The sequence below is a fragment of the Panthera leo genome, chromosome B2 (genome assembly GCF_018350215.1).
Source record: "Panthera leo isolate Ple1 chromosome B2, P.leo_Ple1_pat1.1, whole genome shotgun sequence".
Classification (NCBI taxonomy): Eukaryota; Metazoa; Chordata; class Mammalia; order Carnivora; family Felidae; genus Panthera; species Panthera leo.
Window position 1 is genome coordinate 31,957,771 of NC_056683.1, and position 22,829 is coordinate 31,980,599.

General features: G+C 52.0%; 3 protein-coding genes across 7 annotated transcripts; all 3 read right to left on the reverse strand.

The window, feature by feature from the left end:
- Positions 1 to 44: 44 nt before the first annotated feature.
- Positions 45 to 11,965, reverse strand: LOC122219769 (TAP binding protein). 2 transcript variants are annotated; one of them, XM_042938441.1, is made up of 8 exons: positions 11,777 to 11,963; positions 11,467 to 11,637; positions 10,979 to 11,239; positions 3,286 to 3,684; positions 2,550 to 2,891; positions 2,348 to 2,437; positions 2,152 to 2,189; positions 45 to 1,153 (listed from the first exon to the last, which is right to left on the reverse strand). In XM_042938441.1, exons 1-8 carry the CDS (start codon positions 11,811 to 11,813, stop codon positions 1,142 to 1,144), a joined length of 1,350 nt encoding a protein of 449 aa, XP_042794375.1. In that variant the 5' UTR covers positions 11,814 to 11,963; the 3' UTR covers positions 45 to 1,141. The 2 variants fall into 2 exon arrangements, with proteins under 2 accessions (XP_042794375.1, XP_042794374.1); XM_042938440.1 differs by lacking the exon at positions 2,152 to 2,189 and having other exon boundaries at positions 11,777 to 11,965.
- A 224-nt stretch (positions 11,966 to 12,189) lies between these two features.
- Positions 12,190 to 16,136, reverse strand: ZBTB22 (zinc finger and BTB domain containing 22). The gene is made up of 2 exons (XM_042938438.1): positions 15,455 to 16,136; positions 12,190 to 14,751 (listed from the first exon to the last, which is right to left on the reverse strand). Exon 2 carries the CDS (start codon positions 14,680 to 14,682, stop codon positions 12,772 to 12,774), a length of 1,911 nt encoding a protein of 636 aa, XP_042794372.1. The 5' UTR covers positions 14,683 to 14,751; positions 15,455 to 16,136; the 3' UTR covers positions 12,190 to 12,771.
- A 100-nt stretch (positions 16,137 to 16,236) lies between these two features.
- On the reverse strand, positions 16,237 to 20,919 carry DAXX (death domain associated protein). Of its 4 annotated transcripts, none has more exons than XM_042938435.1 (8): positions 20,899 to 20,919; positions 19,431 to 19,689; positions 18,446 to 19,277; positions 18,106 to 18,320; positions 17,718 to 17,949; positions 17,085 to 17,562; positions 16,704 to 16,926; positions 16,237 to 16,497 (listed from the first exon to the last, which is right to left on the reverse strand). In XM_042938435.1, exons 2-8 carry the CDS (start codon positions 19,635 to 19,637, stop codon positions 16,438 to 16,440), a joined length of 2,247 nt encoding a protein of 748 aa, XP_042794369.1. In that variant the 5' UTR covers positions 19,638 to 19,689; positions 20,899 to 20,919; the 3' UTR covers positions 16,237 to 16,437. The 4 variants fall into 4 exon arrangements, with proteins under 4 accessions (XP_042794369.1, XP_042794366.1, XP_042794365.1 ...); XM_042938432.1 differs by lacking the exon at positions 20,899 to 20,919 and adding an exon at positions 20,601 to 20,711 and having other exon boundaries at positions 19,431 to 19,686; XM_042938431.1 differs by lacking the exon at positions 20,899 to 20,919 and adding an exon at positions 20,601 to 20,711.
- Positions 20,920 to 22,829: the final 1,910 nt, after the last annotated feature.

Here is a 22,829-nt window from a genome sequence, read left to right on the forward strand (position 1 = left end):
CTGTGCTTGCAGAGGGGACCCGTGGGGTGGAAGGAGACACGGTGTTGGGAGCACCAGAGCATAACTTTATTCCAGCGGCCTGGCCGACTGTCCTGCCCCTCGGACGTCCCTAGGCCAAGCCGCCGCTTCCTTCGTCCAGTAATTACCTGATCCAACACTTGCTGTTCAATACTTAGGATGTAAAAAAGACTAATTTCTTCTGATGAGCGCCCTCCAGTGGGCGCCCGGCCCTGTGCCGCAGCGGGGACACAGCAGTGGACAGACAGGCACGTCCTTGCCTTTGAGGAGCCGACGGTCCGGAAAGGGAGACAGGCATTTAACAACGACTCGTACAATCACTTAAATACAACTGATGAACCGCACAGGAGGAACACGCAGCGGTCTGAGGGAATAGCGAGGCTGTCCTGGAGCCCAGAGAGGGCGAGGGCGGAACAGACAAAGGGAACAGACCAGGGAAGGTGGGAGCCGTTGGAAAAGGAATAGCCATCGGTGTGGTGAACATTGAGGGGAGGGCTGGAGGGCACAGGTGGGGTTGAAGAGGCAAGCAGTGGCTCCAACGTGGGAGATGCACAGGCCAGGACAAGAACGGATTTAGCTTCTAGAGCACTGGTTCCCCAAATGTGACGCCTGTCCCAGTGGTCCTGGAGACTGTTTCAGTGGGTTTGTGAAATTAAGGCTATTCATAACAATACTAAGATGTTACTTGCCTTTTTCATTCTCATTCTCTAAAAACAATGTACTGTGGAGTTTTCCAGCAGCTGAGTATTGACCTCATCGTCCTCACAGCTAATGGAATGCGTGCTTATGTGTTCTTGTGTTAAATTTTTCTGTTTTAAGTTCTAGTATCATTAATATCTAGTTTATAACCCACATAAGCAAAGGTTCTTTAGAGTTCCTGACCGGTTTTAAGTGGTCCGGAGATTAAAAACAACAACAACAAAAATCGAGAACCACTGCCTTAGAGCTCTAAGAAAGGAAATGCTATAGATTTGTGTCCTTTAAAAAAAGCATTCCAGCCGCTCCTTGGAGAGAGAGGGGTTGGAGGGAGCATGAGCAGATGATGGTGTACTATTTGGTGGAGCTAGTACAGTAGCTCAAACCAGAGATGACGGCGGCTTCCCCAGGATGGTGGTGAGTGTTCTCACTGGGCTTTCTGGAAGAGAAATAAAAAGGAGGTGAGGAATGCCGGGTTTTAGGAAGTGACGTGAAATGCTCATGATCAGTCCAGAGATAAATGCACCATCATGGGCACAGAGGGTGGCAGAAGAATGGGGCTCACAGTTTCAGGGGGTTTTCTGCCTGGCAGATACTGCCAAGGGCTTTTGCTTAATCCTCCCAACAGCCTTCAGAGGCTCTGCTGTCTATACAGTAGCCACCATCCACATGTGTCTCGTGAACACTTGAAATGTGCCTAGTCTGAAAGAGTATTATTAAAATTAATTTTAGGGGCACCTGGGTGGCTCAGTCAGTTAAGCATCTGACTTTGGCTCAGGTCATGATCTCGTGGTTCGTGAGTTCGAGCCCCACGTTGGGCTCTGTGCTGGCAGCTCAGAGCCTGGAGCCTGCTTCGGATTCTGTGTCTCCCTTCTCTCTCTCTACCCAACCCCCAACTTGTACGTGTGCACATGCTCTCTCTCTCTCTCTCAAAATTAATCGCTTAAAAAATTAATTTTACCGGGTTTTTTTTTTGATGTTTTTTGTTTTTTGGTTTTTTTTTTTTGCTTTTCTTTAAGTAGGCTTCATGCCCAGTGTGCAGACCAATGCAGGACTTGAACTCAAAGCCTTGAGATCAAGACCTGAGCTGAGATCAAGAGTCAGCCGCTTAACTGACCGAACCATCCAGGTGCACCTCTTCTTACCTTTTTGATGTGGCTGCTAGATTATTTAAATGTACATATGTGGCTTGTATCATATTTCTGTTGGACAGTGCTGCCTAATTTTTTTTTTTTTTTTTACCCTCACACCCAAGGAAACTGAGGTGTTGGTTAAGTGGAATATTCAACGTAGCAGGAGTTAACCCAGGTGTGTGTGAATTCCAAGTTCAGGTTCTGCCCACCATGCCAGTGGAAGCCAGAGCCTTCCTCTACCAGTGAGGAGTTGCAGGGAGGGTCTCAAATGAAAAGGGAAAGAAAAGAAGAGGAGAGCTATTACCTTCTCCTTTGAATCCTTCGAAGTACACATGTAGGCAGCTGTGGAGAGAGATTGAGAAGGGATGGGATGGGGGAGTGAGGGATGGGATGGGATGGGGGAGATGAGATTGAGAGGGATAGGTATCAGGCTTCTGGTAGTAGGCAGGGACTGTCATGGTCACAGTGGGGGTCAGGGTCTAGGTGGGACTCACACTCACCAGCCCAGCCCAGTGCTTTGATGAGCCCAAGGAGGAGAAAGGCAGACAGGAAGAGGCCTACACCATCCTCCAGGGTGGGCCCAGACAGACCTGGCAGGTGGAAGGGAGAAAAGTGAACCCCTTAGTATCTTCCCAGGGCGCCCGCCCCCTCCCCTGCCCCCCCTCCCCGCCCCGGTCACTCCATCCTCCTCCTGGCTCTTACCTGCCACCTCCAGGGTGACCTCTGTGCTGCGCCCCAAGGCCGGCAGAGTGGGGTGGTGGACACGACAGGCATAGCGTGCCCCATGATGCTCGGCAGTTATGGGGACCGGCTGCAGGTGCGCAGAGAGGCTGACGGTGCCGTCTGAGTGGTGGAGCAGGGCAGAGAGCCACTTCTGCCCCTCAGCCTTCTGAAAGCTGCCCTCTGGGCCACCCCGGAGCTCCCACTCCACTTCCAGACCCTCAGAGGGATAGAAGTGGGACACGAGGCATTGCAACTGGGGGGGTGCCTCCCCCCGGGTAGCCCATACAAGAGGTGCCGGTGTCAGGGATACTTTGGGTGGCTCTGGGGAGAAAACATGAAAGGAGCATGGGGGGAATCAATCCACATTGTCCTCCCTTGGAGACCCTCAGTTTGCCCCATGGCTTCCCCCAAACTGGGTTTGAGTTTTTCTCTCCTAGGATGAGGAACCCGCTGTCTCCCCACTGGTGCTTCAGAGGGATTCCCACGCTAAAACCCTCAATCCCAGGGACGCCTCTTCCTCAGATTTGGGAACCTTTATCCCAGTCACTCAGATTCCCAGGGACTTCCACCATTGCCCTTCTGAAGCCCAGGGACCCCAATCTACCTCCCATCACTCACCCAGCACCCTCTTCTCCCCTATCCCTCTTCCATCATGATGTCCCCATAATGCCAGTGCCCATCCTTTACCCGTGGGAACCCCTGGACCCCAACTCACTCTGTACAGCAAGCTCCAGAGCGACCTGCCCTTGTAGGTATGGCAGGTGTACAGTGGCCAGATAGGTGCCCTCCTGGAAGGGCTTCACTGCAGGCAGCCAGAGGGTCCCATTTCCAGTCCACGGACCCCACGGCTCATCATCATCCCAAGCAGCAAATGCCACTGCCCCCTCTTGGGCAGGTGGCATTTGCTCACTCAGCCCAGGCGTTGCAGCCAGGAGTAGGTGCCCTTTGCCCAGGTGCTGGCGTCGCCACTCCAGCCCAAAGGGAGGGGGACCTGGGGCCAGAGATGTAGCGGCCTCAGAGGCGGGGGGCATGTAGGCAAACTTCAAGTCCAGCAGAGCATCTTGTCCCAGTCGGATCCGAGGGGTGGGGGTGTGGGTGAGGACAGTCAGCACAGCTGGGGAAGATGGGGAGAGGAGGGAGGGGAAAGGGCATGAGGGAGAGAAAAAGAAAGGGAAAAACAGACAAATAGAGTTATAGGGAAGATACAACTAGAATTCACCCAGCCCTCAGAGAACACCTCCTTTTCTGATTCCATCTTCTAGTCCTCCCTGCAAATCCCCTTTGTTCTGGGACTGGGTGGGACCCAAAGTAGCTGAGAGTGAGCAGATACAGCTAGAGATGAATAGGGGCAGGGAGTGGGGACAGTCCTTGAAGGCCGGGCTGAGCACACAGCCCACTCAGTGGGCTCTGAGAGCACTTCTGACATAGCCTGAACCAGCCCAGTCCCCATGCACCACCCTTCAAGAGCCTTAGGCTTTAAAGAGCTTTTGAGGCCTTAAAGCCTTAAAGCTCGCTCTTGTCACTGGTGAAGACTGTGAAGACTCAGGGATGTCAATCCTATGGTGCTGTACAGAGTACTTTTTGACTGCTATTTATATGGTCCTGTAGACCAGTTGTTTCACTTTTCCGTGGCTTAGCTGAATCTCCTAAGTGGGAATAATGATGATGATCACAGTGCCTATCTTACGGGGTCGTAGTGAAGGTTAAATCATATAATGCCTCTTGCTACCCAGCATTATTCATTTCCTGATTCTGGATAACAAAGGCACCTATATGTGAAAGGCACTTAGAACGGTACCCAGAATACAGTAAGCCTACCAAAGTGTTTGCTGTGGTTACACTCGACCATCAGCTAGACCAACTGAACGTGCCCCAACTCGACAGCATCTCTCCCCATCAACATTCCCTCCCCCTGCTCCAATGCCCATTCTCTCTGCCTTGATGAATGATCACCACCAGCCCCGCACCCCCCCACTCCCCATGCTAAAGAGCTTGGAGTCACTAAGACTCCATCCTCTCTAATGCTTTCATTCAACTAATATTTATTGAGTACCTGTGATGTTCAAGGCAGAGGACTGAGCAGTGACAGGCAGTCCCTGCCTTCAGATTTCTTACAGTCTAGTAAGGGAGACAGATGAGCAAATTGCCAAACAATAACGTACTGTGTACTATCCCAACCAGGCCCTAATTCTGTCTTCCAAACAGACCTCACCTGTTTCCAACTCAAGTTTTCACCAACATACATTTGGACAATTACAACCTCCTCTCGGGCCTTCCTATCCTTGGTCTCTCTCTTCTTCGATTCATCATCCACACTGGAGCCACACAGTGTTGCTACAATTCTGATCCAGTCACTTCCCTGTTTAAAAAACCCAGCTGCCTAGGAAGCCAGCAACTGAAGGCACAGGCTGAAGCTAAATGGCCCAGGCTCCATTCCTGGCCTAGCTTCTTACAAGCTGTTCTTGGACAAGTTACCAAAGTGCTCTGTCTCAGATTTCTTCATCTCTGACGTGGAGATGATATCAGTGCCTAGTTCCTATGGCTGTTGAGAGGAATAAATGGGATCATGTCTATAAAATGCTTAGAATAAGACCTGGCCATAGAAAATGCTCAGTGAATGTCAGGTGTTAACTATTTTCATTACTGTTGTCGTCATCATCACCACGGACTTGCTGGGTATCTCGAAGAAATCACTTAATCTATATTTTTCTCATTAGTCCAGTGATCTGATCCTTGCCTACTTTTGTAAGAATTAAGTTAAAAAAAGGCTGGCTTTTGGGACAATGGCACACACACTTCTGATGGTTCACTATCACTTATAAAGCCCAGATCTCAGGGTACTTGATAATCCACCTGCCAACCTATCTGTCCAGACTTCTCTTGCACCCTAAGGACTGGCTCCAGAGAATCCCTTTCTTGTGACTAGTGGAAATTCTAATCAGGCCGCCTGGGTGGCTCAGTTGATTAAGCGTCTGACTTCGGCTCAGGTCGTGATCTCACAACTCGTGAGTTCGAGCCCCGCGTCGGGCTCTGTGCTGACAGCTCAGAGCCTGAGCCCGTTTCAGATTCTGTGTCTCCCTCTTTCTCTGTCCCTCCCCCACCTCTCAAAAATAAACATTTTTTTAAAAATTTTTAAAAAAGAAAGAAACTCTAATCATTGGGCCATTCTTTGCTATGGTCATAGGTTCCTTCGGTTTATAATGTCCTTCCCCATTTTCTCCCAAACATCTAAATACTTCATGTCCCACAGGGTCAGGTCCACTGCTACCTCCTCCCAGGATGTTTGGGTCCTTCCCATAAAAGTCCTCTTTCTTCTCTTGTGATCATGCAATTTTTAATCCTAGTTTCTGAGTACTACAAGGTTAAACTTCTCTCAATGTTATGGGAGTTTTTGTTGAATAAATTTTAAAAAAACTAGGTAATTCACTTAGTTTATTAAAATCCAAAACAGACTCTTGAATTGTCAAAAACCCATACGATTTTAATAAACAAAATCTGAAGGTTTTACAGGTTAACCCTGAAGCTAACAGTGCTCTTTAATATGGGTTGATGGAGGGGCACCTGGGTGGCTCAGTTGGTTGAGTGTCCGACTCTTGGTTTGGGCTCAGGTCATGATCTCACGGTTTGGGGGTTCAAGCCCCACATCGGGCTCTGCGCTGGCAGTGCGGAGCCTGTTGAGGATTCCTTCTCTCCCTCTCTGCCCCTCCCCCGCTCTCTCTCACTAAATAAATAAATAAACTTTAAAATGGGTTGATGGAGCAATTTTAGACCTGCATCCTACAAACTGGACTCTGAAAAATACAAATGGAAATTTGTACTTGTTTTTATGGCTTGTATTACATAGGTTTTTGCTTTGCTGTTAATAAAGTGAATGGTAACAACTATTATAAAGTATTACAGAAAAAAATTTAAATCCAAACCTAATCAAGTGACACGATGAAGAAACACTTGGCCAAATACAGAAAGTAGGAAATTCTACAGAACAAGTGACAAACCAGTACCATTTGGGGGGCTGGGGGGAGCAATTATAGAATAAAAGAGACAAGAGACAAAACTGTTGTGGACTGAATGCCTGTGATACGCGCCCCACCCCACCCCCCAAGTTCATTGTTGAAGCCTTCCTGGCCAGTGTGACTAAACTGTTGACTCTTGAACAACACAAGTTTGAACTGTGAGGGTCCACTTATATGCAGGGTTTTGGGGTTTTTTTTACAGTACAATACTATAAATGTATTTTCTTTATGATTTTCTTTTTTTTTTTTTTTTAATGTTTATTCATTTTTAAGAGAGAGAGAGACAGAGTACAAGCAGGGGAGGGGCAGAGAGAGTGGGAGACACAGACTCCGAAGCAGGCTCCAGGCTCCCAAGTCATCAGCACAGAGCCCAGCACGGGGCTGGAACCCACAAACCGTGAGATCATGACCTGAGTCGAAGTCGGACGCTTAACCGACTGAGCCACCCAGGCGCCCCTATGATTAATTTTCTTAATAATATTTTCTTTTCTTTAGCTTACTATAAGTATACAGCATGTAATACATATAAAAAAACGTGTTAATCATTGTTTACATTATCAGTAAGATTTCCAGTCAACAGTAAGCTATGAATGGTTAAGTTTTGGGAAAGTCAAGTACACAGAGATTTTCGACTGCTGGGGGCGGGGTCAGCGCCTATAGCCACCCCCCACCCCCAATACACACAGTTGTTCAGACTAAGCTGTATTTGGAGATAGGGGCTGTGAAGAGGTGATAATGGTTAAATGGGATCATTAACATAGGGCCCTAACCTGATATGCTGGTGTCCTTTTAAGAAAAGGAAGCAACACCAGAGCTCACTTTCTCTCCTCCATGAGGACACAACCAGAAGTGGCCATCTGCAACCACAAGGAGAGAGCTCTCATCAGACACCAACCCTGCGAACACCTTAATCTTAGACTTGATCTCAGACTTCTAGCCTCCAGAACTGTGGGAAAATAAATATTAAGACATCTATTCTGTGATATTTTGTTAAAGCAACCCAAGTAGATGCAACAACCAAATATGATATATAGAACAGTTTTTGACCCTGATTCAAGCAAACCAGCTGTAAAATAACATCACTGAGACAACTGGGAAAATTTTAATATGGGCTAGGAATTAACTGATATTAAGGAATTATTGTGTGGTTTGTTTATGACAATGTTTCCTTTTTTAAGTTTATTTATTTTGAGAGACAGAGTGCGAGCAGCAGAGGAACAGAGGGAGATGGAGAGACAGAATCCCAAGCAGGCTCTGAGCTGTCGGCGCAGAGACCTATGTGGGGCTCGGTCTCATGAACAGTGAGATCATGACCTGAGCCTAGATCAAGATTCAGAAGCTTAACCAACTGAGCCACCCAGGTACCCCAATGGTTTTCTGAATTTTTTTTTTAATGTTTATTTATTTTTGAGACAGAGAGAGACAGAGCATGAATGGGGGAGGGTCAGAGAGAGAGGGAGACACAGAATCTGAAGCAGGCTCCGGGCTCTGAGCTGTCAGCACAGAGCCCGACACGGGGCTCGAACACACAGACTGTGAGATCATGACCCGAGCTGAAGTCGGATGTTCAACCGACTGAGCCATTCAGGTGCCCCTGTAAATTTTTGTTAAGTCCTTATTTGATAAAGATGCTTACTGAAGTAACTAGGAGTAAAATCATATGATGCCTGGTATATATATACTTTAAAACACCAAAAAAAGAAAATAGGTGGGGGGAGGATTGGTGGAACAACGATATCTACACAGATGGGTGATGGGCCTATGGGGGTTCATTATACCACTCTCTCTACTTTTATAGGTCTTTGAAATTTCCCATAACAATTGTTTTTTTGTTTTTTTTTTTAATTTCTTTTTTAACGTTTATTTATTTTTTTTGAGACAGAGAGAGACAGAGCATGAACAGGGGAGGGGCAGAGAGAGAGGGAGACACAGAATCTGAACAGGCTCCAGGCTCTGAGCTGTCAGCACAGAGCCCGACGCGGGGCTCGAACTCACAGACCGTGAGATCATGACCTGAGCCGAAGTCGGACGCTTAACTGACCAAGCCACCCAGGCGCCCCACAATTGTTTTTTAAAAAAATGAGAATTAAATACCATACACACAAACTGTGTTAGGACAGTGTATTTGTCAACAAACATTTTGAAGTATTTGATAAGAAATACTGTCTAAATGTGTATTAGCAAAATTACCAATGATCTGTGACACTAGAAAGATTCATTTTAAATTTTACGTTAAAACAACTTTCATTTTCTTAAATCCCTAATCAAGCAGAAATGCTTGAAAAGGAAGACTGAGCACAGCAACTAGTTTTTACCCCCAGGGGTCTGTGAGAAGCAGAAAATTGTCCCTCCTGGGCGCTCTCATGGCTCCCTATCTGTACTACTCTAATGGCCCAAATTGCTTTCTACTCTACATTACAATTACCCATGACAAACCTGCTGAGAACCTTCTAGAGAGCAGAATCTACATCTGATCACCTTTTTTTTGTTGTTTTCCAGAGAGAGAGAGGAGAGAGAGAGAGAGCACACACAAGTGGAAGGGGTAGAGAGAGGGAGACAGACAGGGTCCTGCGGAGCCTGACCCAGGGCTCAAACTCAGGAATCCTGAGATAATGACCTGAGTGGAAATCAAGAGTCAGCAGCTTAACTGAGTGAGCCACCCAGGTGCCCCCTGATCGTGTTCCTGACTCTTAAGAATGTCCAGGGCTACCCCAAGATTCTGACTTAATTCTCCTGGAGTGGTAGGATTCAGTGTATTTTATTATTTTTTTAAGTTTATTTATTTTGAGAGAGTGAGTGAGCTCTGGTACATGAATGAGGGAGGGGCAGAGAGAGAGAGAGAGAGAGAGAAAATCCCCTCCTCGGGGCCGGAACTCACCAACCATGAGATCATGACCTGAGCCTAAAGCAAGAGGCTAACACAACCGACTGAGCCACCTAGGCGCCCCTATATTCAGAATATTTTAGAAACTTCCAACAGGACTCTTACTTGCAGCCTGGACTGAGAACCACTGGGCCCTAACTTATCCTTGGTGCTAATAAATACTGAACCAGTGAATACATTAACAAAGTGATATGATAGTCACAACAACAGAAAGGCAGATAGGAAACAGCATCCACATTTTACAGTTGGAAAAACAGACTCAGAGAAAAAGTATGTTGTCACCCCCACCTCAGTGAAGCCAGAGCCCTGGGAAATACTCCTTGCCACTGGAGAGAGCTACTATCCCCACAAGGAGCAGTTTGCCTCTGCCCCTGCCTAGGGTGGGTCCTGGGAGCTAAGAACAGAAGTGTAGGCAGAGGTGATTAGGCAGTTGCTGAGTCCCTTTCCCTGGTCCTGTAGGTGATTCACTCTCAGGGAGGAGGGTAGCAGGAAAACGGTCCTGGGGAAGGGAAGGGAGGGTACAGCCCTCAGCTGGGGTTTATCTGCTGGTTGGGCTGTGTCATTTACAAACAATGGCACAAGGGAAGCCTGGCTGGCTCAGTCCAAAGAGCATATGGCTTTTGATCTCAGGGTCTTGAGTTCGAGCCCCAGGCTGAGCGTAGAGATTACTTAACATACATACATACATACATACATACATACATAAAATTTAAATCAACTTTAAACTTTAAAAAAAAGTCGCACAAGATTGAGGGAAGCCAATGACTACTCATATCCTACCCACCTTCTGCTGCGAGAAGGGTGAGCTCCTAGATACCCAGTTGATTGTTTTTATCTGCCCACTTCCTTCTCATGCCTCCTCTCTGGCAAAGTGCCAGACCCCTGGGCGTCAAAACCGCGTTGCACCATGCACAGAAATGGGTCTTTGCAGTGGAAACCATGAGGTCTCCTGCCCTGTCTCTTCCTCCAAGTCCACCATTTGGTGACCACAGAATCCGCGCATCCTCACGAACTAAAGGAAAGGGGCAGTCAGAAAATGTCAACGCTCTAGAGCGCAAGAGCCTTTGTTTTGCTAAGTGCAGAAGTTCCGGATGTGGGCACGGATGGGGCTTGAACCCTGGTTTTTAAAACAGAGTGAAACGCAAGATAAAGATCCAGGAGGAAAGGAGAAAAAAATTATCCTGCTTCTGAGCCCCTCCCAAACCCCATTCCCTTACAAGTTACTCAACGTCCAGTGTAGGGAAAGTCAGCCACTCTTCCCAAAGCTCTGCCCCTGGGAACTCCACGAAGCCCCACCCCCAAACCGCAGGTTGTGGGTGGTTGTTTTCAACTGGGCAGGAGACAGAAGAAGCTGTTAGCGGTAGATTGTCTAATCTTAGCCGAACCGCCTTGCTTTACAAGTAAGGAAACTAAGCCCCAATTAGTTCCAATTAAGTTCCACAGAGCGAGTCACAGGCAGATCTAGACCCTTAGAATCTACCCGTTCACTTCCACTTCCCCGTCCCAGCTACCTGTTACCATGGTGATGAGATTAGGTTCCGGCTGAGGCTCGGACTCTGGTCTTAGGAAGCTGGAGAGACTTAAGATCGGGCTGGACACGCTGACCATGAGCCAAGTCCCATCCAGGGCCCGAGGGCAGCTCTGCTCCGGGGTCAAGCCACTGGCCCAATTCGCCGAGGCAGGGAGCGGGAGGTAGCGGCTCATCTCGCAGTGTGGCGCAGGGGCGTCCGAAGGGTACCGCCTGAAGGCAGCCTGCAGGGCTCCCGCGGGGTCTGTGAGCGCGGACAAGGGAGTTGCTGCTGTAGTCACCACCAGGAACGCGACGGGGAGGGCAGCGTCCAGGGAATTCCAAATGCACAAACTACCCAGTAGTGAGAGATTTGCAGGTAATCCAGGCTCATTTTACAAGGGGAAACTGAGGCCTGAGGTCACAGTGCGACCTAAAGAGGAGGGGGTTTCGGTGGAAGTGGGAGTTGAGGGCGAGTCGGGGATGACTCACCGCGCACTTTGAGGTAGAGCTCGGGTTCCAGGTCCGGCCGGGGAGGTAGTCTCCCTGGGCCCTGGCGCAGCAGCAGTGCGGCGGGTTTCTTGGTCAGGCGGCCCCCGCCCGCGTCCTCCACCATCCAGCACTCTATCACCGCGGGTCCCGCCGAGACGGCGGTCACCAAGCCTGGAGGAGTGGGGCGCGAGTGAGGGAGCGGTCCAGAGGTCAGGCGACCCTCGTCCCGCACCCCCAGCATCTGGCGCGTGGTGGGTCACCTCCCTCCGCCTCTTCCCTGTTCTTGGGCAGAGTCTCGGGGTTCGCTCACCCAAAGCCATGGAGAGGAGCAGAGACAGGGGCTTCATGGCGCAGCGATCTGCTCAGCTCTGAAACCTCCACTTCTCCCTTTCACTTTCATTTTCCTTGAAAGGCCGGCTGGAGAGTCGCCGGAAATCCCCTCTGGTTGGGTGAGGCCACGTGGGAGGCAGGTGCTTTCCGCACAGGCCAGGCACAGATCCCGGAACACTATCTCCAGTTCTGATCTGGGGACCTCAGCCCCGCCCCGCCCCGCCCCTCCCTCTTGGACCACACAGCACCACCCACTTCCAGAAACCCTCCCCAACCCTAGGCTCCCCCTCCGTGCCCTCCTTCCAGAAACTACTTCCTAGAGAACCGTTACTCCGCTTTCCCCAACCTGCGCCGGATCCCCAGCAAACACATAGGGGCTGTTGGCAAGCCAAGTGAAATGACCAATAAATATTTTAATCACCATTTTAAAAAAAATAAGATTTAAAATAAAAACCTTGTATTCTTACGACTTATATTCCCTCCTTGTCTTCACTCCCTCCTCAATGAGAATCCAGTTGGAGGTCCCCCAAGGAGAGATAGGAGGGATTAGGGTGGAAATAAAGGGCACGTCCTTAGCGGGGTGGGGTAGGTTCTAGGACAAGGGTGGGGCTCAAAACCTGGTCCCCACAACAACACAAACACAGACTTCAGGTACAGACTACAACCACCTGACCCTTGACCCTGTGACTCCAGGATGCTCCATAGCCCCTTTCCCTCCCCCCCCACCATATGCGCCCTAGTCTGGAGCTGAGGGAAAGGAAGGACTTAGTTCCAGGGATACTTTGTGGGAGAAGGGCTGAGGGATGGAATGGGGTGGCCGATGGTGCAACATTGTTCCCCCTCCAAAATATATACAAGTCCGGTAGAGATAAGGAAGACAGTAAGCGTGGTGGGAGATCACCTGAGGGCCACAGCGCCCCTGGCTGGTGCTCCCGGTTTCCTCTTCCCCGAAAGCTGCCTCCAGGAGCCCCCCCTTCAGTTTGTTCCTCCTCCTCCACCAAAGCCCATCTCCACCTTGTGGACACTGGGTGGGGACCAGACCCTTCGGCTGGACTGGGGCGTGGCCCCACTCGCCTCGTCGCCGCTGCCCCCACCCACTCCAGGAGACTCTCTCTTGGGCGGCAGGGCTGGCCCAGCGGGCCCTCCCGGTCCGGGTCCGCCCCCGCCCAGGCGGTGCCGGCGCTCACAGTGTCCCCGGTGGCGCATGAAGCTGTCTCGCCACATGAACTTCTTGGCGCAGACGCCACACTCGTAGGGTTTGAGACCTGTGTGTGTCTTCATGTGCTCGGTCAGGTGGTGCTTCATCTTAAACTTTTTGTTGCACACGGGGCAGTCAAAGGGCCGCAGGTTGAGGTGCATGTTCACATGCCGATCTCGCATGCTCTTGTGGGAGAAGGCCTTCCCACAGTGGCACAAAAAGATCTTATTCCCATCCCCACTGCCTGCCCCTCCAGGGGTCCCCCCAGCACCACCCGGCATGCCCAGGCTCCCTGCTGAGGTGCCCCCCAGGGTCACCGCCCCGTGTTCAGCTTGGCTCCCTGGTGGCTGGCCTGGGGCCTGTGAGGAGGAGGAGGAGGAGGAGGAGGATGAAGATGATGGGAAGACCAGGATCTGGTTGCCCTGCATGTCCAAGGGAAGCAGGGGCCTCGGAGGGTGGGAGGGGGCATAGGAGGAAGGGGTTGGCCCCCCGGAATCATCAAGCCCCGCCCCAGGACCCCCACCCTCATAGGAGCCAAAGTCATTGGAGGACTCACAGAAATTGACCTGCTCCTCTCCCTTGTCCGGAGGCTCAGTCAGGGTCCGGACATCACTTATGCTAAGGGTAGCCTCTGGTCCTCCAGCCTCGGGAACCCTGGAGCCACCCCCGAGCTCTTCATCTTCATCATCCTCACAGGTCAACACCAGGTCTTCCTCCTCCTCATCCTCTTCCAGATCTGGGTCTTGGGGAACGAGGGGTGCCGGTGCTGGGCTGTTTCCACCCCGCTTCACATATACCCAGTGTTTCTGTGGCATGATGCTGGGGGGTGCATAGGTGGGCCGCCGGAGCCCACCCCCAGGGACCACAGCACCTCTCCCATCCCCATCATCGCAGAGCTCATCTGCCTCCAGCAGCAGCTTCCCAGAGGTAGCCCCGCCACTGCCAACCACAGGGGCTGGGAATACAGGGCCACCTCCTCGACGTTCCCCACTGCCCACTGCAGAAGCTGCAAATGCCTCTTGGGAAGAAGATGAGAAATCAGTGGACTCTCGGGGGCTGAAGTAGTTGCTGCTGCTGGGGGACTGATTCTCACTGGCTCGGCTGGAGGCATGGGAGCGCACAGAGCCCATGGTGGCAGGGGCCACAGTGGCCCCACTCCCCGATGGGACCCCAGCACCAGGGACAGTGGCAGAAGTGGCAGCAGCAGTGGTGATGGTGGTGGCGGTGGCTGAGGCCCGGCCTTCTCGGAGGAGTTCAGTGCACTTATCCACGATGTGCCACATTTGGAGCACCGACCCCACTGTGAGGAAGTTGACAATGTCAGCAGCAGCCATGCTCAGGCGACCAGTGTAAGCGGAAGCCAAGACAGTCTCGAAGGCGCCTGGGTCCATGACGCTGGGCAGAGAGATGGAGGTCATGCCCTTGAGTAAAACCTGGTCGTGGAAGTAAGGGGAGGAGGCAGCCAGGACAGCACGATGAGCCCTGAACTCCCGGCCCTGCACTCGGATGGACACATCGCAGAGCTGGCCCTGTAACCGCTGCTGATTGAGGGACTCCAGAAGGGCACTGGTCACCTCAGGGAAGGACACGTGGACCACTGCAGCTGCAGGCAGGGGCAGTGGGGGTGGGGCCAGTGACAGAGGCAAGGGGAGTGCTGCCCCACTGGGAGAGAGAGGAGATGGCTCCATGGCGTGGAGGGAGGGGGTACCCCCCCAGCCACAGGAACAAGGGAAGGAGGAGGGCGGCCGGGGGGGTCTCTGGGAAGAAAAAGAGAGAAGAATGATAACATCTCATAATAACACAGCCCTTCCCTCTACAGTTTAAAAACATGTTCATACCCTTTATCCGAGTAATTCCCCACAACACTGTAAGGTAGGTATTCCTCTCAACCCCATTTGACAGATGAGAAAACTGAGGCTCGGAAAGATTACGAGATTATCCAAGGTCACAGAGCCAGTAAGTGGCAGTGCCAGGAAACACAGGTGTCCTGACTCCTAATCCAGTGCTCTTTCTTTGGAGATTAGAGAAATAAGGTGTTCTTGGGGAGCGGGGCGCCTCCCCTCGGAATTTCCCATTTGCCTGAAAGCCTGAATTTCCAAAATTTACCTTACTGGTGTTTTGCAACCTTTTCTTAGGAGGGGGGCAAGTCTGTTCCTGTACCGAAAACCATCCCTCCCTCCATGTCTTTTTAGGCTATGCACCCCCCCCTCCCCCCCAGCTCTGTTGCGAGCCAGGGCCCCTTTGCCCCTCAGCTTACCTCTAGCCCCGCCCCTTCAAGGCACGCCCCTTGGCCCTTTCGGCCCCGCCTCTTCAAGGCCCACCCCCGTGGCCCTCTCGGCCCCGCCCCTTACCTACCCCCGCCCACACAGGACCCCGCCCCCCTCTGCTCCGCCCCAAGCGCTACTTCGACCTCCTCTCCCACCCGGAAGGCGCCCCCCAACCCCGCGCGTCCCCGCTTACCGGGCCGCGCGCCCCCGGGCCCCCCCGCCCCTCACTCGGCGGCCAGAGCCGCAGCCTGGGCCCCTCCCGCCGCCATCTTGCGCCGACTCCCTCCGCCCTCCGCCTCCGCTCCGCCTCCCGCCCCTCCGGCTTTAAAGGCACAGACGGGTACCCCGCCCGTGCCGCTGGGCACTACTCGGCCGACTAGACCACTTCTCCTTTAAAGAACAGCCGTCTCATTCCACCTTAAAGGTACCAGGTCTCTTCCGCTGCTGAAAACGCAGGACTTGATGGTTCGGCCGAAGCGCTCATTCCCCTTTAATTCCGTAAGCCTGCCCTTCCCATTGGCAAAGGGTTTTGGCCGTCGCTACTTAGGCTCCGCCCCTGAGCTGTGGCCATTAGCAGGTTTGCGGGATCTAATCGCCCTGCTCTCCCAGCTTCAGACAGTCCCCCTGAAACCCCGCCCCCTTCCTCCGGGTCTGGATTGGCCAAATAACCTTGAGTCGGCCCCTGATTGGCCTTTTTACTCCAACCGCTCGAAGTGAGAAAGTAAAGCACATTCGGGAGGCTGGAACACATTTCTTTTTCTTTTCTTTTTTTTTCTTTCTTTCTTCTTTCTTTTTAGTGCCTGGCAGAGGGCAAGCGGAAGGCCTGAAGCCGAGGGAACTCAAAGAGAGGCAGGCTAAGGACAGGCTACAAAGGACAGCTCCAGGGGTAGTCCAGGCCCAGGCTAACCTTGAACCAGAGAACAGCCGGTGCCAATCGGCTGTGAGAGTAGAACAACGAAAAGGAAAAGACAGGGATACAATAAGAAAAGAACTTTATTGTTTATTAATGTTTCTGTGTAAAACTTAAGGTTTTGTTTTTTTGTTTTTTTTTTTTTAAAGAAACACCACCAAAAGGGGATTAGCCCAGTCAATCCCTTCCTCAGTCATCTGTTTCCCACCATCCTCCAAATACTATTCCAAAACATTTTGGAGGCAGGGAGTGGGGGGTAGAGGCAGCTAATCAGAGTCTGAGAGCACGATGATCTCCTCTGGATCGCACTGTGTGGCCACACTCATCTGCAGGGGAGTGAGAGACAGAGTCAGAAAGAGATGTCTGGAATATAGGGGTAAAAGAAGCAAAGGGAAGGATTTCTCAGAGATTAAAAACTGGGGTTAGAAAAAAGGTCGAGAGAGGATGTGGTGGGTGCAAAATTCAGATGGAGTGCCTGAAACTGAACAGACAATGAAAGACAAGTCAGGAAACAACTGCCTCCCCCTCTTACCTTGTAAGTACCAGGCCGGGAGGGTTGTGAATGGGGGGCTTGGGACAACTGGGCTGGAGATGGGCTACAGAGGGAGCTGGTCACCAGGCCATGGCTAGGAGAGTCCACTCTTGTCGAGGAATCAGCAACTGGGGCCATAGAAGTCAAGGGAGAAGGTGGGCTGGGCAGGGTAGATACCTTCTTCCCATTCTTCTCATGCACTGCCCTTTGCCTTTCTACATAGCTAGGGACAGAAACACAAATATGTGGAGGGGTATGAAGAGCCTGAGGCCGGAGGGGAATCATCCAGTCTCTTCCCAGCAGACCCAGTTCCTCAATACTCCTCTCAGAAAGCCCCTTGCAATCTGTCCTTGGCCTCCCTCTTCTCCTTGTCATTGTTACCTGTTTCCTAATGACCCTGCTCCAGTTTGCTTCTCCTTCCGGGATTTCTTGCACGGGGGACAGGAATCTCCCCAGGTGTGAGGAGACACACCTCCATTGAAGGAAGTGGAGGTGACCATGGCTGCTCCATTCTCCAAGACAGTGGTGAGGGGGTCCTCTGATTGCTTCCTGGAAGAAGAAACGTCCCTCTCCTCAGGGGAAGGAGTGGTATCCAGGGGCAAGGCTTCGATCTCGAGCTCAAAGAGCTGAGACATGGGGCTCTCTTCCTCCAGGGGTAACTCCTCAAGGTGTTCTCCGTTGCTTTCAGCATCTATGCTGGAGGGGGCCAAGGCGTCTTCTGACAGTGAAGATGGTGACATTATGAGTCCTTTGTTCTGCTGCTCCCCCACAGACTTGCTGATCCCTCTGCTAGATTCCAGGTTTTTTTCAGCGGAGATCTGCTGCAGTGGGGACATAGGGCTCTTGTCTCCATCCTGGCCTGGAAAAGAAGAAAAGAGGGGAGAGGCAGCATGAGAACTAGGGGAAAGAATACTGCTGAGAGTAATAGGAGGGAGGGAAGGGTCTCAAACAGGTGGTTCACATCCAAAAGAGTAGAGGGAACCGACACATGAGGGGACTGTTTCCTTGACATACCTGCTTCCTCCTCCTCCTCCTCCTCCTCCTCCTCTTCATCGTCCCCCTGACCTTCCTGCATCTGTTCGAGATCCTCCTCTTCTTCAGAATCTGTGGCCTCCTCCTCTTCTTCTTCCTCTTCTTCCTCCTCTTCCTCTTCTTCCTCTTCCTCATCACTTTCCTCATCTTCTTCGTCATCTGTCTCAGCCTTGGAGGTGGTAGGGCACTCCTGGGACACCATTCCACTAGGGCCCTGGGGGACAAAGGAATTTCTCTAAGGAATCCCTTGTCCCAGAGGGTCTGGTTCTCGGGTTCCTTCTGCACTTTTCCCAGTCAGTCACCCTAAACTCCCTGCTAGCTAGTGCAGGGGAAGGACAAGGTCTGTCTGGAGGGTTTATCCCTTCCATACCTCACCAGAATCCAAGGAGGCTTTGGGGGAGTCTGCAGAGTGGGAAGAGGTAGCTTGGGGAAGCCGAGCCCTTCTCTTCTGTCTCTCGCCCTCCTCACTCTTGTCTTGCATCATTGCATATTTGGAGATGACCTCATCCAGCCGGCTCATAGCCAAGCTCCGGTTTTCTCGCAGGCGCCGGGCTAGGGCGGGATCTGACAGTGCAGGGTCAATGCCTACGTGGGAAGATATAAAGTCAGAGTACTCAGCCCAAACCCTAGAAGAAGGGACAAGAGAGATCCCCCCTCCACCAAACATCTGACATATAAGGGTTGTTGACAGGCATCTCACTAATCCCTACCTGGCCTATAGTCATCTGTGAGGTGACAGCCAAAGTTGTAGATGAGATCAAGGTGGCGTCGTTCCTGTAACCTGATGCCCACATCTCGGAAGGCATCCTGAGCCATGAGCTGGAGCTGCTGTCGTGGGAGGCCGAGGCTGTGCCGAGCAGCTGCCTTCTCCACAGCCCGCAGTACATCTCCATAGTCAGGGAAGGTATCAGGCCCTGGTTTGTTGATGAGCCGCTCAATGCGCCTGTTAACCTCTGGGTAGCGGGTGCCACGGTAGGGGATGCGCTGTTCTATGACACGGCCCGTCAGTGAAGAGCAGTCTTTGAGTTCACACAGCCGCCCAAAGAGGCGGATCAGCTTACGCTTCAACCTTGCCTCCTGCAGGTATGTGGAGTCTGGGTCATCCAACTCTGAGAGATCCAACTCCTTTTCCTGCAGCCGCCGGATCTCGGCCACATAGAGCGCTAGCAGCTGCTCCAAGCGCTGGATCTGCCGCCGGGAACCACGGGTCCTTGGGGCCTCAGAGGCAGTGGTCTCGGCATTTGTGGGGTCCGAGGAGGGGTCTGTGGGAGGGTTATTCCCAGAGGGTTCACCAGAGGTGGTGGCAGCAGGGGCCAGGTTCAGCTTCTTCTTGGCTGAATGGGCCTTGAGAACAGTGCAGAGCTCATTAATGTAGACATAGAGCTTAGCTGGCCGGCTCTGGGCCCGAGATAGGACCCGAGAGAGGATGTTGCAGAACTCCGCCGAGGCCAAAAACAGAGAGTGGGCACGCTGCTGCCGATTATAGAGGAATGGGACCACCTCAGGGTGGTCTGCTGTCTGCGTCTTACACAGCTCAAGGAACTAGAGGATTCAGGGGAAGAGGTAGGGGGAAAGAGACAAGGGGAGGGGTTGAGAGAAAGAAGGCGAGGTGGGGTTAGTGGGGAAGAAAGGACAGGAGAGCCAGTCAGCCATCCCCCTCCCTGGGGTACAAGAATCTTCTCCCCTAAAGCTCACCTCTTCAAACAGCTTCTCATTCTCCAACTTGTAGCATTTCTTGCCGCCAGAACTACTGCTTCCTCCAGCCCCATGGGGCTGAGAGGAGCCAGGGGCTTCTGGCCGGGGTGAGGCCGGATTGGGGGGTGGGTGGGAGGGACCTGGCTGAGCAGCTGCTTCATCTTCGTCATCATCATCCAGCACGATGATGCTGTTAGCGGTGGCCATGGGGGATCAAATCCCCCGGAGGGAGGAGGTGTTGGGGATTTCGGAACTCCTGCTGGAAGGGGATGGGGCCTCAGAAAGAGCCCCTCCAGCACAGCCCATCCCTCATCTCACACACTTTCCAATCTTGGGTTTCAGTAACACCCAGCCCTGCCCAACAGTGTCCTCAACTGCCTGTCTTCCAGCAACTGTTAGTACCATATGCTTTTCTGGCCCTTTACATAAGGAAGCCCCAAACTACCTGAAACCCTTAAGTCCCCACCCCCAGCTCCACCCCTCTTGTCGATATCCAAGCTTTCTGCTTCATTGCCCCACTTCTCAGACATTCATTTCCCCAATTCTCATACTTGCCAAGTTGATTCTTCCAACCCCTGGACCGCCTCCCACACTGCACTCCAGATTCCCTCGACGTTCCCTCGCAGATACCACACCCCCGGCAGCACCACCTCCTGAGCCTTCCCCGTTTCGCTCTCAAACACGTCAAATCCACACCCTCATCCCATCCTGAAGGATCACCCCCAACTCCTAGACTCTCTGAGGTGCAGGAGGTTCCCTCCCAATAATCCATTCCCCTTTCTCCTCCTTGAATTATCTTCATACTCCGCCCTCCGACGGGGCTCCTCAAACCGGGGCGTCAGGTTGGAGAGACCTCACCTCAATCCCCTCCCTCTTACCCCACCCGAATTTCCCCCATTCTCTCTCTGTGACCTGTAACCGACTGTGAGCCCAGCAGTGAGCTGTCCCGATTCCTCTCAAATCCCAACCTGGCGTCTGACCCCTTCCCCTAGATGAGCTTCCCGCCAAGTCCCCCTCCCCCAGTTCGGCCCCCGGCCACCCCACTCCCCTTCAGGGATAGGAAGGAAGGTACCATAGCTTGTCCCTCAGACTCAGCGCCCGGGACTCCCCAATACCTCTCCCTCGACATTCCCGCCCCCGCCTTCGCTCCCCACACCGTCCGGCCCCCACCTCAGAAACGGTCTCTCGAGGCGACCCTCGCTGCTGATCTCAGAACCTCGCATGGTTCCCTCCGCCTTCCTTCCCCCTCCCACCGCAGGCCCTTCTCTGGACCGGAAGCCGCCGAGTTTCCGCCTACAGCCACATAGGCGCGGCCATATTGTCGTACGGCGCCCGGACCACGCCTCACCCTGCGGCAGGAAGTGGTGGTAGACCCGCCCCCATCTCCAGTGACGCCCACACAGTCTGCGGCTCCCTTTCCTGTGACCAGTAGGGGGCGCTTTTGCCTCCTCAGGGCGTCCCAAATTACCTGGGGGCCGCCATTTTGCCGTACGGTATTGGCTACGCCCGGACTAGGGCGCGCCGCCGGCAGAGCTCTTTTCACCCGGTGCTTCTGCGACTCAGCCAATTAGAAACTTCCTGCATCCGGCCCAACCGCCGGCGGGTCGCGTGCGGGAAGGGCTGAGCCACCTTTCCAAGTGGGGAAGGGGGAACGGAACAGGAGAGCCAAGGGATTGGGCCCTCCAAGACTACGCAAGGGTGCAGGAAAGAACGAGCGTCTCTTAAGAGGGAAAAAAGCCCTTTTCCTTCCGCTGGGCCGTTGACCAGCCTTCCGGCGCTGCTTTCCTACCTGCCCGGTACGCTTTCCACGGTTTAATCGACTGCGCCTGCCCCTTCCCTTTTGCGGGCTGCCCGCTCCCTTGCCGCTGTCCAGCAGCTACTAATACTTCCAGGTGTCTACATCTCCCAACCGTGAAATCATAACAAATGCATACAGATGAGCACAATGAGCTATACAAATGTGTTCTTATTATTATCGCTATTGTTATTGATTCCTCTTTAAGCGCCTCCATGGAACTAATGACCAACCAAGTAGGTGGGAGCTAGGTGGTTCTCCGTTCTTTTCTGGAGAGGGTCCCCCAAAGTGTAGGCGGTGATGACCTGGAGGCCGAGCTTTGTCCAGGAGCTCCAGGGCCTTAGGACGGCGAAAAGGGGGAAGGGGTGGGGGGCCGTGAGAAGAATCTGTGCAGATTGCCGCTCTGAGGGCTGGCAGACGAAGTGAGACTCGTAAAATACCTTGGGTCTCAACTCGTCCCTTTCTCTTCCTCTGGGGAAACTGAGGAAAGAACGAAGAGAGAAGAAACTGACTTCGACGCCCACCTCGCCCGCACCCCCTACCTCACTCAACTTTAGGGAGGCTGGAAGGACTCGTGGAGGCCAGGGTGGGTCCAGATGTGAACTTATGGGGAAGCCAGAACAGTTAACACGGAGATTCCCATCCCCTGCATCCTTTGGCTTTCTACAAGTGGTGACCATCTTGCCACTATTAGGACGCGGAGGTTCTTAGATCCTTAAGCCCTCACTGTACCAGAGCCTCAAACCTGCCCTTCCATTAAAGAATCCCACACCATCTAAGCCTATAGTCGTCAAATTAGGGAACATGAAAATTCCCTCAAAGGGTATTCAGCCTTAGGAGATGATAAGGATTTAATTTCTAGATCCTCAACTTTCGCAAGATTGTTCTTACTGAGTAAATGCTTGCAGTTGAGGTTCTCCTTCTTCCCGTTCCCTTTTATAATCGACTTCCTCGTCTCTTAAACAAACAAACAAACAAACAAACAAAACCCAAAAAGGTATGCGGGCATACCTCATTTTATTGTGCCTCACAGATATTGTAGTTTTGTTTTTTGTTTTTTGTTTTTTTTTTAACCAATTGAAGGTTTGTGGCAGCCTTGGGTTGAGCAACTCTATCGGCACGGTTTTTTTTTTTTCCTTTTTTTAAAGATTTTATTTTATTTTATTTTTAATATTTATTTATTTTTGAGACAGAGAGAGACAGAGCATGAGCAGGGGAGGGGCAGAGAGAGAGGGAGACAAAATCCAAGGCAGGTTCCAGGCTCTGAGCTGTCAGCACAGAGCCTGACATGGGGCTCAAACTCACAGATTGCGAGATCATGACCTGAGCCGAAGTCGGACGCTCAACCAACTGAGCCACCCAGGCTCCCCTAAAGATTTTATTTTTAAGGAATCTCTACACCCAACATGGGGCTTGAACCCAAAACCCCAGGATCAAGAGTCACATGCTGTACTGACTGAGCCAGCCAGGTGCTCCTACTGACACCATTTTTCTAACAGCATTTGTTCATTTCATGGTTCAGTTCATGGTTCATATTTTGGTAAGTATTGCAATATTTCAAACTTTTTTGTTATTTTTAGTTTTGTCATAGTAATCTGTGATCA

What these genes read in the sequence shown, in the direction of transcription:
- ZBTB22 (XM_042938438.1), bottom strand. Translation starts at nt 14,682, where the DNA reads ATGGAGCCATCTCCTCTCTCTCCCAGTGGGGCAGCACTCCCCTTGCCT.
- LOC122219769 (XM_042938440.1), bottom strand. Translation starts at nt 11,813, where the DNA reads ATGAAGCCCCTGTCTCTGCTCCTCTCCATGGCTTTGG. An exon ending in GCTCCTCTCCATGGCTTTGG is followed by an intron (nt 11,638 to 11,776) that starts GTGAGCGAACCC and finishes CCACTCCTCCAG; the next exon opens with GCTTGGTGACCGCCGTCTCG. An exon ending in TCTGGAGCTTGCTGTACAGA is followed by an intron (nt 2,892 to 3,285) that starts GTGAGTTGGGGT and finishes TTTTCTCCCCAG; the next exon opens with AGCCACCCAAAGTATCCCTG.
- DAXX (XM_042938435.1), bottom strand. Translation starts at nt 19,637, where the DNA reads ATGGCCACCGCTAACAGCATCATCGTGCTGGATGATGATGACGAAGAT. An exon ending in GGAGGAGGAGGAGGAAGCAG is followed by an intron (nt 17,563 to 17,717) that starts GTATGTCAAGGA and finishes CTTCTTTTCCAG; the next exon opens with GCCAGGATGGAGACAAGAGC. An exon ending in GCAGGGTCATTAGGAAACAG is followed by an intron (nt 16,927 to 17,084) that starts GTAACAATGACA and finishes TTCTGTCCCTAG; the next exon opens with CTATGTAGAAAGGCAAAGGG.